This window comes from Entelurus aequoreus, linkage group LG01 (genome assembly GCF_033978785.1).
Source record: "Entelurus aequoreus isolate RoL-2023_Sb linkage group LG01, RoL_Eaeq_v1.1, whole genome shotgun sequence".
NCBI lineage: Eukaryota > Metazoa > Chordata > Actinopteri > Syngnathiformes > Syngnathidae > Entelurus > Entelurus aequoreus.
The window spans coordinates 71,407,860-71,421,666 of record NC_084731.1 but is presented as its reverse complement, the minus strand read 5'-3'; the positions used below and the strand labels follow the sequence as shown (position 1 = coordinate 71,421,666).

The 13,807-nt window shown below is 33.4% G+C and overlaps 1 protein-coding gene across 6 annotated transcripts in view; it reads right to left on the bottom strand.

Annotated features, from left to right (window-relative positions):
- Positions 1 to 395: 395 nt before the first annotated feature.
- ptpn11b (protein tyrosine phosphatase non-receptor type 11b) overlaps positions 396 to 13,807 on the bottom strand; it is a 103,533-nt gene continuing 90,121 nt past the window's right edge. For 4 of the 6 annotated variants that reach the window (XM_062057547.1, XM_062057551.1, XM_062057552.1 and 1 more), the window contains 3 exons: positions 10,977 to 11,071; positions 7,988 to 8,091; positions 396 to 789 (listed from right to left, as the gene is read on the bottom strand). In XM_062057547.1, coding sequence (XP_061913531.1) covers positions 8,004 to 8,091; positions 10,977 to 11,071 — 183 coding nt within the window. In that variant the 3' untranslated portion in view covers positions 396 to 789; positions 7,988 to 8,003. Of the gene's footprint in view, positions 790 to 7,987; positions 8,092 to 10,976; positions 11,197 to 13,807 lie in introns of those variants that run through there. The other 2 variants (XM_062057550.1, XM_062057553.1) reach the window with 2 other exon arrangements.

Sequence of the window (13,807 nt, the reverse complement as noted above, 5' to 3'; positions counted from 1 at the left end):
TGTATATAATATTTTATTTCATTGTATATATTATTTGATGTAACTTAATTGTATATAATATAATTGTATGTTATTTTATTGTATATATTATTTTATGTTATTTCATTGTATATAATATCATTTTATGTTATTTCATTGTATATATTATTTTATTTCATTGTATATAATATTATTTGATATTATTTCATTGTATATAATATTTGATGTTATTTCATTGCATATAATATTTGTTGTTGTTATTTCATTGTATATAATATTATTTGATGTTATTTCATTGTATATAATATTATTGTATGTTATTTCGCTGTATATAATAATATTGTATTCAGTCTTCATATATTTGTCATGTATGATTATTTTGCTGGTGTCAAAGGTCAACAAACGAAGCACAAACAGTCCACAACATTCATTTAATCAAGTGTCTGGCAAATATCAGCATAAGAAACATTTACAAGAAAAAAGACTCGTGTTCACATGTTCGTGTCTGCGTTCAAAAATACGTTTTTTTGGGGGGTACGGACGTGAGAATGTCTTACCGGTCTTCATGGCTGCGGGTGACATCTGACCCCTGCTTGAGGTCCATCCTCCTCAAGTCCAAAAGTACAAGAAGGCACGTTGATGGCGGCGGGGGCAAAGTCCTCACGTCCAGCTCCAGGTCAGAGGGGGAGGGACGGCGACGCTCATCCCAGGCAAGGTGCACCCTGGTGGAGCCGAGGAGGAGCCCCAGGCCCCCTCCCTCCCGCAACAAGCCTGTGGGAATAAACCCGTCATGGAGGAGGTCTCAGCAATCTAAGACAACCAGCACGACATATTTTTCTGTCACGTCCTCAAAAAACTATTTTGTGTCTTTTTAGTGCACTTTTTTTTTAAATCAAAGCACCTTGTTTTGTTGCTAGCGTTCTTTAAGCCAGGGGTGAGCTCCAGATATTTAAGCGTTGAAAGTAAAAATAAAAGACTTACTTTGATACACTGACGACTAAGACCCATTTTGGTCCCTGGGACCTTTAGTGTGATTTTTTTCAAACTGTCATTGCTCAAAAATAATAAAAACTTATAATCGACAGATATCTCAAAATCTATTTCCGATCTGTCGATTACAAGTTTTTATTATTTTTGAGCAATGACAGTTTAAAAAAAATCCTACCTAAGTTCTCAGGGACCAAAATGGGTCTTAGTCATTAGTGTTTCAAAGTAAGTCATTTATTTTATTTATTTAAAATTGCAATACTGAAATAGATCGGAAATAGATTTTGAGATATTTAAGTATTGAAATTAAAAATAAATAAAATAAATGACTTACTTTGAAACACTAAGGGCTAAGACCCATTTTGGTCCCTGGGACCTTTAGTGTGATTTTTTTAAATGGTCATTGCTCAAAAATAATAAAAACGTATAATCGACAAATAGATTGGAAGTTGATCTTGACATATTTAAGCATTGAAAGTAAAAATAAATAAAATAAATTACTTACTTTGAAACACTAAGGGCTAAGACCCATTTTGGTCCCTGGGACCTTTAATGTGATTTTTTTTTTTTAAAACTGTCATTGCTCAAAAAATAGTACAAACTTATAATCAACAGATAAATCGGAAGCTGATCTCTGGATATATAAGCGTTGAAAGTAAAAATAAATAAAATAAACTACTTACTTTGAAACACTAATGACTACGACCCATTTTGGTCACTGGGACCTTTACTGTGATTTTTTTTTTTAAACTGTCATTGCTCAAAAATAATAAAAACTTAAAATCGACACAGATCGTAAGTTGCTCTCGAGACATTCAAGCGTTGAAAGTAAAAATAAATGACTTACTTTGAAACACTAAAGACGAAGACCCATTTTGGTCCCTGAGACCTTTAGTGTGATTTTTTTTTAAACTGTCATTGTTCAAAAATAATAAAAACGTATAATCGACAGATAGATCGGAAGTTGATCTCCAAATATTTAAGCGTTGAAAGTAAAAATAAATGACTTACTTTGAAACACTAACGACTAAGACCCATTTTGGTCCCTGAGACCTTTAGTGTGATTTTTTTTAAACGGTCATTGCTCAAAAATATTAAATACTTATAATCGACAGATAGATCGGAAGTTTATCTCCGGATATTTAAGCGTTGAAAGTAAAAATAAATAAAATAAACAACTTACTTTGAAACACTAATGATTAAGACCCATTTTGGTCCCTGGGACCTTTAGTGTGATTTTTTTTTTTTACTGTCATTGCTCAAAAAATAATACAAAATTATAATCAACAGATAAATCGGAAGTTAATCTCGGGATATTTAAGCGTTGAAAGTAAAAATAAATAAAATAAATTACTTACTTTGAAACACTAATGACTACCACCCATTTCGATCACTGGGACCTTTCTGTGATTTTTTTTTTAAAAACGGTCATTGCTCAAAAATAATAAAAACTTAAAATCGACACATAGATCGTAAGTTGCTCTCGAGACATTCAAGCGTTGAAAGTAAAAATAAATAACTTACTTTGAAACACTAATGACGAAGACCCATTTTGGTCCCTGAGACCTTTAGTGTGATTTTTTTAAACTGTCATTGCTCAAAAATAATAAAATGTTATAATCGACAGATAGATCGGAAGTCGATCTCCAGCTATTTAAGCGATGAAAGTAAAAATAAATTAAATAAATTACTTACTTTGAAACACTAATGATGAAGACCCATTTTGGTCCCTGAGACGTTTAGTGTGATTTTTTTTTTTTAAATAATAAAAACGTATAGTCTACACATAGATCGGAAGTTGATCTCGAGACATTCAAGCGTTGAAAGTAAAAATAAAATAAATGACTTACTTTGAAACACTAATGACTAAGACCCATTTTGGTGCCTGGGACCTTTAGTGTGATTTTTTTTAAACGGTCATTGCTCAAAAATAATAAAAACTTATAATCGACAGATAGATTGGAAATTGATCTCGAGATATTTAAGTGTTGAAAGTAAAACTTAAATAAATGACTTACTTTGAAACATTTTAACGATTAAGACCCATTTTGGTCCCTAGGACCTTTAGTGTGATTTTTTAAAAACTGTCATTCCACAAAAATAATAAAAAATTGTAATCGACAGATAGATTGGAAGTTGACCTCGAGTCATTTAAGCGTTGAATTTAAAAATAAATGACTTACTTTGAAACACTAATGACTGAGACCCATTTTGGTCCCTGAGATCTTTAGTGTGATTTTTTTTCAACGGTCATTGCTCAAAAATAATACAAACTTATAATCGACAGACAGATTGGAAGTTGATCTTGAGATATTTAAGCGTTGAAAGTAAAAATACAATAAATGACTTACTTTGAAACAGTAATGATGAAGACCCATTTTGGTCCCTGAGACCTTTAGTGTTTGTTTTTTTTAAACTGTCATTGCTCAAAAATAATAAACAAGGAAAATGTACAGATAGATCGGAAGATAATCGAGAGATAATTAAGCGTTTAAAGTAAAAGTAAATTAATAAACGACTTACTTAGAAACAGTAATGACTAAGACCCATTTTGGTCCCTGGGACCTTTAGTGTGATTTTTTTTTTTAAAGTGTCATCGTTCAAAAATAATAAAAATTTAAAATCTACACATGGATCGGAAGTTGATCTCGAAACATTCAAGCGTTTAGCGCTCATAATAGCAATATCATTAATACTTGCAATGTAAATGGTGTATTGTTGGAACTTTCTGGACGCAGTAGTGTATTCCCATTATCTACATTGTTAGCTGACTTTTGCTAGCGTTTATTTACAACTTAAAATGTACAAAAAAATTACAAATATGGGTAAAATGCCATAAAAAGTGTAGTTTATCTTCAAAGCACTGGTTGATACATTTAAAAAGTGATTGTGCTCCGACTTAAAATAATGGTCAAAATTGTCCAAAGATGTTTTGTATCAATAATTGTGAGAATATTTGAGCATTTTATTGAATTGTGTTTATGACACAAAAAGGACACTTTATAAAGTATGTGTAAAAAGTACAAATGGAATTGGAGAAGTGGATGTTATTTTTCTTATTGTTATATAACACCAACCATTCATATAATCTAGTATCAATAGTTTCAAACATTCCCGCTTTTCCCAAAATTCACAAATTTCCAGGAAATTCCCTTGGACATATTCATAGTTCTACAATGCCCTAAATTCTGGACATTTTGCACCACTTTTTAACCAATTCCAACTTTCCAACCATCCACACACAAACTACTCTTCACACATTTTCCAAGTTTAAAACATTTTCCAGGAATTCTCAGAATTCCCCAGTTTTCCAATGCCCTACTTTCACCTCTTCCTGGAAAGTTTTCACGGTCCACATTTTCCACCTTCAAAACATTCCTCTTAGTTGAGACAACAGATGTTCGAATTTGTTTTCCGTACAAATTCCAGTTTTTTCCAAATTTCCAGGAACTACAAAATACCCATTGTCAATTCAAACTACCATATTTTTCGGTGTATAAGTCGCTCCGGAGTATAAGTCGCACCGGCCGAAAATGCATAATAAAGAAGAAAAAAAACATATATAAGTTGCACTGGAGTATAAGTCGCATTTTTTGGGGAATTTATTTGATAAAACCCAACACCAAGAATAGACATTTGAAAGGCAATTTAAAATAAATAAAGAATAGTGAACACAGGCTGAATAAGTGTACGTTATATGACGCATAAATAACCAACTGAGAACGTGCCTGGCATGTTAACGTAACATATTATGGTAAGAGTCATTCAAATAACTATAACATATAAAACATGCTATACGTTTATCAAACAATCTGTCACTCCTAATCGCTAAATCCCATGAAATCTTATACGTCTAGTCTCTTACGTGAATGAGCTAAATAATATTATTTGGTATTTTACGGTAACGTGTTAATAATTTCACACATAAGTCGCTCCTGAGTATAAGTCGCACCCCCGGCCAAACTATGGAAAAAAACTGTGACTTATAGTCCGAAAAAATACGGTATTACATTAACATTTTTCAAGCGAATCTAAAAATTCCAACACCAACCATTCATATCATCTAGTATCAATAGTTTAAAAAATTCCTGGTTTTCCCAAAATTCCCAAATTTCCAGTAAATTCCCATTCAACTAAATTGACATATTCATAGTTCTACAATGTCCTAAATTCTCAACATTTTGCACCACTTTTTACCCGATTCCGACCTTTTATTCATCCACCAAACTCCTCTTCACACATTTTCCAAGTTTAAAATGTTTTCCAGGAATTCTCAGAATTTTCCAGGAATTCTCAAAAATGCCCGGTTTTCCAATTACCTATTTTTAATTTACAAATTCCCGGATTTCCCGAAATACACATTCTCAATTCAAACTATTGTGTCAACATTTTTCAACCGATTCCAAAAATTCCAACACCAACGATTCATATAATCTAGTATCAATAGTTTATAAAATTCCCAGATTTCCCAAAATTCATAAATGTCCAGGAAATTCCCATGGACACATTCATAGTTCTACAATGCCCTAAATTCTCAACATTTTGCGCCACTTTTTACCCGATTCCGACCTTATCCACACACATACTACTCTTCACACATTTTCCAAGTTTAAAACATTTTCCAGGAATTCCCAGTTTTCCAATGCCCTATTTTCACCTCTTCCTGGAAAGTTTTCACAGTCCACATTTTTCAACCGTTTCTGACCATTCCACCTTCAAAACATTCCTCTTAGTTGAGACAACAAATGTTCCAATTTGTTTTCCGTTCAAATTCCTGTTTTTTCCAAAATTCCAGGAACTACAAAATACCCATTGTCAATTCAAACTATTACATTAACATTTTTCAACCGAATCCCAAAATTCCAACACCAACCATTCATATCATCTAGTATCAATAGTTTTAAAAAATTCCCGGTTTTCCCAAAATTCACAAATTTCCAGGAAATTTCCATTCAACTGAATGGACATATTCATAGTTCTGCAATGCCCTAAATTCTAAACATTTTGCGCCACTTTTTACCCGATTCCGACCTTTCATTCATCCACACCAATACTACTTGTCACACATTTTCCAAGTTAAAAAAATGTTCCAGGAATTCTCAGAGTTTTCCAATGCCCTATTTTCGCCTCTTCCTGGAAAGTTTTCAGTCCACATTTTTCAACCATTTTTGACCATTCGCCATCAGAACATTGCTCTTAGTTGAGACAACAAATGTTCCAATTTTTATCTTAAAATTTCCCGTTTTTCCCAAAATACCCATTCTCAATTCAAACTATTATGTCAACATTTTTCAACCGATTCCAACAATTCCAACACCAACCCATTCATATCTAGTATCAATAGTTTTTAAAAATTCCCGGTTTCCCAAAATTCACAAATTTCCAGGAAATTTTGATACATCCATACAACTAAATTGACATATTCTTAGTTCTACAATGCCCTAAATTCTCAACATCGTGCGCCACTTTTTACTCAATTCCGACCTTTCAACCATCCACACCCTTCACACACATTGAACACAAAACATATCTTCCCTATTTTTCAACTGATATTTGACCATTCCACCTTCAAAACATTAGTTGGGACAACAAATGTTCCAATTTGTTTTCTGTACAAATTCCTGGTTTTTCAGTATTTCCAGGAATTCCGAAATACCCATTCTCAATTCAAACTATTATGTCAACATTTTTCAACCGATTCCAAAAATTCCAACACCAAACCCATTCATATAATCTAAAATCAATTGTTTTAAAAAATTCCAAATTTTCCCAAAATTCACAAATTTCCAGGAAATGTTAATATGTCCATTCAATTAAATGGACATATTCATAGTTCTACAATGCTCTAAATTCTCAACATTTTGTGCCACTTTTTACCCGATTCTGACCTTCCAACCATCCACACCCACACTACTCTTCACATATATCGAACGCAAAACATATTTTCCCTATTCCAAAATTGTTGGTTTTCCCGGAATTTCTCCCCATTGACAATGAATGGGCATTATACATCCTCTCCATATCCCACATTTCTCATCTGATTTGAACTGTTCCAAAATCCACACACTCCATTTACCCTAGACAGACTACGATTTTCCAAGTTAAATGTTTTTCTCCAGGAATTCTCAGAATTCCTCGGTTTTCCAATGCCCTAGTTTCATCTCTTCCTGGAAAGTTTTCACAGTCCACATTTTTCAACCAATATTTGACTATTCCACCTTCAAAACATTAGTTGGGACAACAAACGTTCCAATTTGTTTTCTGTACAAATTCCTGGTTTTTCCAAATGTCCAGGAATTCCGAAATACCCATTCTCAACTCAAACTATTACGTCAACATTTTTCAACCGATTACAAAAATTCCAACACCAAACCCATTCATATAATCTAGAATCAATTGTTTTAAAAAATTCCCAGTTTTCCCAAAATTCACAAATTTCCAGGAAATGTTAATATGTCCATTCAACTAAATGGACATATTCATAGTTCTACAATGCTCTAAATTCTCAATATTTTGTGCCACTTTTTACCCGATTCTGACCTTCCAACCATCCACACCCACACTACTCTTCACATATATTGAACACAAAACTTGTTTTCCCTATTTAAAAATTCCCAGTTTTCCCGGAATTTCTCCCCATTGACAATGAATGGGCATTAAACATCCTCTCCTACCGGAAATGGAAATTCTAATAGTTCTTACTATTCTAATTAATGTACTTGTTTGTTACTTATTTAAGTCCGGTTGTTCTTCTAAATGTATTTCAAGTTGAGTTTTGGTGGTGTAATAATCATTGTGTTGTTAATCCAAATAATGGGGAAGATCATTTTTGCCATAATTGTCCAGCCTGACTTCAAAGTCACATTAGCTCAGATATGAAGAGAATACATCATGTTTTTGCAGAAGAGAACCAAGACTGAAGATCATACACGTAACAAATCAAATGTTTTTGTCCTTTGACCTCGGCCGTCTCGACAACTCGTGTAGTTTATTGAGAGAAAAAGAAAGTGAAAGTACTCACAGAGGAGCAGCATCTTTCACCTCCTGGTGTTGCTGCTGAAGGACGTCTGGGAGCTCTTGAAGTTGATGTTCTCGTACACGCCTGACGAATCGTCGTTTGTCACGCTGCAAAAATAATAATATTGTTGTTCATTCCTCGGATTTATTACACTGCTGATGTCTGCAATCTTCAATTAAAACGTGATCAGAAAGTAATAATCAAAGGTTTTATACAGCAACTTCACTAATTGTGAACCTACAGAGACTTTAAAAGAAAATAATTTATTTTAAAGATAGCTTTTAAGTAAATACAAATAAATAATAATAATACTTCTGGGGAGAGAATGCGTTTTTGTGTTCCTTCACTTTTGACACGTTTTCTCCATTTTGTCAACTCGGTGTGAGAGCCAAGAAGACAACAGAGCAGTGTGGAAAGAAGGAAAGAATCGCTGTGGAGTTCAGAATAAAGTAAAATAATATCAAAATAAAGACTATTTGCCAGGAGTACATTAATGGCGCTCACGATTATGGAAGTTTTAACTGTGATCAGACCCGACTTGTCTGGAAAAATATGCCAAACAGACTTATTTCACGGGGGGAAAAAGAGCTAGTCTCTTTCAGCGGCACCTCTTCCAAGCGCGCACACACACACACACACACACACACACACACACACACACACACACACACACACACACACACACACACACACACACAGTCTCTGTCTGCTCCTTTGCCGGTGTTCAAGTAAGTGGATTTTTACTTTTTTAATTGTTTATTATTGTATGGTTGTTAAAGTTAAGGGTAAAGTAAACACTCTGCAGGACTTGCATCGCACATGATATCACACACAAGTAAACACTCTGCAGGACTGCTTGTATCGCACATTATATCACACACAAGTAAACACTGCAGGACTGCTTGTATCGCACATGATATCACACACAGGTAAACACTCTGCAGGACTTGTATCGCACATGATATCACACACAAGTAAACACTCTGCAGGACTGTTTGCATCGCACATGATATCACACAAAAGTAAACACTCTGCAGGACTGCTTATATTGCACATGACATCACATACAAGTAAACACTCTGCAGGACTGCTTGTATCGCACATGATATCACACAAAAGTAAACACTGCAGGACTGCTTATATCGCACATGACATCTCACACAAGTAAACACTCTGCAGGACTGCTTGAATCGCACATGATATCACACACACAAGTAAACAGACTGCTTATATCGCACATTATATCACACACAAGTAAACACTCCGCAGGACTGCTTGTATCACACATGATAGCACACACAAGTAAACACTTTACAGGACTGCTTGTATCGCATATGATATCAGACTCAAGTAAACACTCTGCTTGTATCGCACATGATATCACAGACAAGTAAACACTCTGCAGGATTGCTTGTATCGTACATGATATCACACAAGTAAACTCTGCAGGACTGCTTGGATCGCACATGATATCTCACACACACGAGTAAACACACTGCAGGACCGCTTATATCGCACATGATATCACACACAAGTAAACACTCTTCAGGACCGCTTGTATCGCACATTATATCACACACAAGTAAACACTCTGCAGGACTGCTTGAATCGCACATGATATCACACACACAAGTAAACACACTGCTTATATCGCACATGATATCACACACAAGTAAACACTCTGCAGGACTGCTTGTATCGCACATGATATCACACACAAGTGAACACTCTACAGGACTGCTTGTATCACATATGATATCACAGTCAAGTAAACACTCCGTATCGCACATGATATCACTCACAAGTAAACACTCTACTTGTATCACACATGATATCACAGACAAGTAAACACTCTGCAGGGCTGCTTGTATCGCACTTGATATCACACACACGTTAACACGCTGCGGGACTGCTTGTATCACACACACGAGTTAACACACTGCAGGACCGCTTGTATCGCACATGATATCACACACATGAGTAAACACTCTGCAGGACCTCTTGTATTGCACATGATATCACACACGAGTAAACACTCTGCAGGACTGCTTGTATCGCACATGATATCACTTACGAGTAAACACTCTGCTTGTATCACACATGATATCACTCACGAGTAAACACTGCTTGTATTGCACATGATATCACTCACGAGTAAACACTCTGCTTGTATCACACATGATATCACTCACGAGTAAACACTCTGCTTGTATTGCACATGTCACTCACGAGTAAACACTCTGCTTGTATTGCACATGATGTCACTCACGAGTAAACACTCTGCTTGTATTGCACATGATGTCACTCACAAGTAAACACTCTGCTTGTATCACACATGATATCACTCACGAGTAAACACTCTGCTTGTATTGCACATGATATCACTCACGAGTAAACACTCTGCTTGTATTGCACATGATGTCACTCACGAGTAAACACTCTGCTTGTATTGCACATGATATCACTCACGAGTAAACACTGCTTGTATTGCACATGATATCACTCACGAGTAAACACTCTGCTTGTATTGCACATGATGTCACTCACGAGTAAACACTCTGCTTGTATTGCACATGATGTCACTCACGAGTAAACACTCTGCTTGTATTGCACATGATGTCACTCACAAGTAAACACTGCTTGTATTACACATGATGTCACTCACGAGTAAACACTCTGCTTGTATTGCACATGATGTCACTCACGAGTAAACACTCTGCTTGTATTGCACATGATATCACTCACGAGTAAACACTGCTTGTATTGCACATGATATCACTCACGAGTAAACACTCTGCTTGTATTGCACATGATGTCACTCACGAGTAAACACTCTGCTTGTATTGCACATGATGTCACTCACGAGTAAACACTCTGCTTGTATTGCACATGATGTCACTCACAAGTAAACACTGCTTGTATTACACATGATGTCACTCATGAGTAAACACTCTGCTTGTATTGCACATGATATCACACACAAGTTACTCACACAGAGGAGGAGCGTGAAGACGCCATGTTGAGTTTGGAGGTGCAGTTGGGAGCATATTTGATGTTGGAGTACTCTCTCTCCTTCACTCTACTCCTCTGCAATAGATGACATCATCACCATCATCATCATCATCGGGTTACAACTTTGGTGTCATTTTCCAAAAGATGAGAAGACTTTTGAGCAGAGGTGTCCAAAGTGTGGGCCGGGGAGCCATTTTATACTATTACAAACAAACATAAACAAGTGGAATAAAATATCAAGCAGGTGAAATGTAACCAGAAAACAAAAAACAAACAGAATACACATAAAAATAGATAGATCTGAAGTTGTTCCAGAGATTTAGGCGTTGGGGGGGGGGGGAATATTTTAACACTTTTATAAGCGGGACCCTTTTAGATCCCTAAGAATTTTTGTGGGATTTTTTTTAACTGTCATTGTTAAGAAAATAACAATGAACTAAAATCAATGTTATAATTAATGACCTATACAAGGCTCCAAATACATAACATCAAATATTACACTTTGAATTTTTTTTGGTGTTTTTGCCATAAAATACAAGTTTTCTTTGACAAAAAAGCACAAAAACAAAAACAAAATATTCATTTAAAAAAAAATAAAAAATATATACAACAGATATATCTGAAGTTATTGTAGAGATTTAAGCACAGAGTAAAAAAAAATAAAATATATTTTTTTAACTGTTAAGAAATAATAATGAACTAAAATCAATGTTATAATTATTGACATATTTAAGGCTCCAATTACTTCACATCAAATATTACACTTATGCAATATTTTCCTCGAAAAATATTAAAATTTTGTTTTTGCCATAAAAACAAGTTCTCTTTAACAAAAAAGCATTAAAAAACAAACAAAATACACATAAAAAATTATAAAACTTATAATCAACAGATAGATCTCAAGTTGCTGCAGAGATTTAAGCATTAAAAAAGGGTTAAAAAAGAAAAAAAAAAGAAAAAAAAGTGTTACTATTTTTAACACTTTTATGAGTTTTGGTCCCTAAGAATTTTAGTGTGATTTTTTTTTAACTGTCGTTAAGAAAATAATAATGAACTAAAATCAATGTTGTTATGAATGATTGACATATTTAATGCTCCCATTACTTCATATCAATATTACACTTTGAAATATTTTTGAGGAAAAAAATTGCATATTTTGTGTTTGTGCCATAAAAAACAAGTTTTCTTTAACAAAAAATCAATATTATAATTATTGACCTATACAAGCCTCCAATTACTTCACACCAAATATTACACTTTGAAATATTTTTTGAGGAAAATATTGCATATTTGGTATTTTTGTCATAAAAAACCGGGTTTTAACAAAGTGTGCCAATTTTTTATGCTTTTATGAGTGGGACCCAAAGGGTCCCTAAGAATTTTTGTGTGATTTTTTGTCGATGTTAAGAAAATAATAAAACTAACATCAAATGTTATGAATTATTGACCTATTTAGGCTCAAATTACTTCCCATCAAATATTACACTTTGAAATATTTTTTGAGGAAAATATTGCATGTTTTGTGTTATTGCCATAAAAAACAAGTTTTCTTTGACTAAAAAGCATTAAAAAAACAAACAAAATAAAAATAAAAATAACACAACTTATAATTAATAGATAGATCTGAAGTTGTTGCAAAGATTTAAGCATAGAGAGTAAAAACAAAACAAAAAATTATGAACTAAAATCAATAGTATAATTATTGACATATTTAAGGCTCCAATTACTTCACATCAAATATTACACTGACATATTTTTTGAGGAAAATATTGCATATTTGGTGTTTTGTCAGAAAAAACTGTTTTAACGAAAAGGGCATACATCTTAAAAAAACAACAACTTTATATCGATACATAGATCTGTAGTTGTTGCAGGGATTTAAGCATTGAGAGTAAATAAATAAATAAAAAAATTAACACTTTAATGGGCGGGATTCTTTTGGGTCCCTAAGAATTTTAGTGTGATTTTTTTTTTTTTTTTTTTAACAGTCGTTAAGAAAATAATAATGAACTAAAAACAATGTTATAATTATTGACATATTTAAGGCTCTAATTACTTCACATCAAATATTCTACTTTGAAATACTTTTTGAGGAAAATATTTCATATTTAGTGTTTTTGCCTTAAAAAAAGTTTTCTTTGACAAAAGAGCATTCAAAAACAAACAAAATACACATAAAAATGATACAACTTATAATCAACAGATAGATCTGTAGTTGTTGCAGAGATTTAAGCACTGAGAGTAAAATAAAAAAAAGTTAACACTTTAATGTGCGGGACCCTTTTGGGTCCCTAAGAATTTCAGTGTGATTTTTTTTTTTTTTAACAGTCGTTAAGAAAATAATAATTAACTAAAATCAATGTTATAATTATTGACATATAAAAGGCTCCAATTACTTCACATCAAATATTACACTTTGACATATCTTTTGAGGAAAATATTGCATATTTGGTGTTTTTTGTCAGAAAAATACATCTTAAAAAAACAACAACTTTATATCGATACATAGATTTGAAGTTGTTGCAGAGATTTAAACATTGAGAGTAAAATAAAAACAAGTTAACACTTTAACACTTTTGGGTCCCTTAGAATTTTAGTGTGATTTTTTTTTTTTAACAGTCGTTAAGAAAATAATAATGAACTAAAATCAATGTTATAATTATTGACATATACAAGGCTCCAATTACTTCACATCAAATATTATTTGAGGAAAATGTTGCATATTTGGTGTTTTTCCTCATAGAAAACAGGGTTTTAACAAAAAGGGCATATCTTAAAAAAACAAAACTTTATATCGATACATAGATCTGA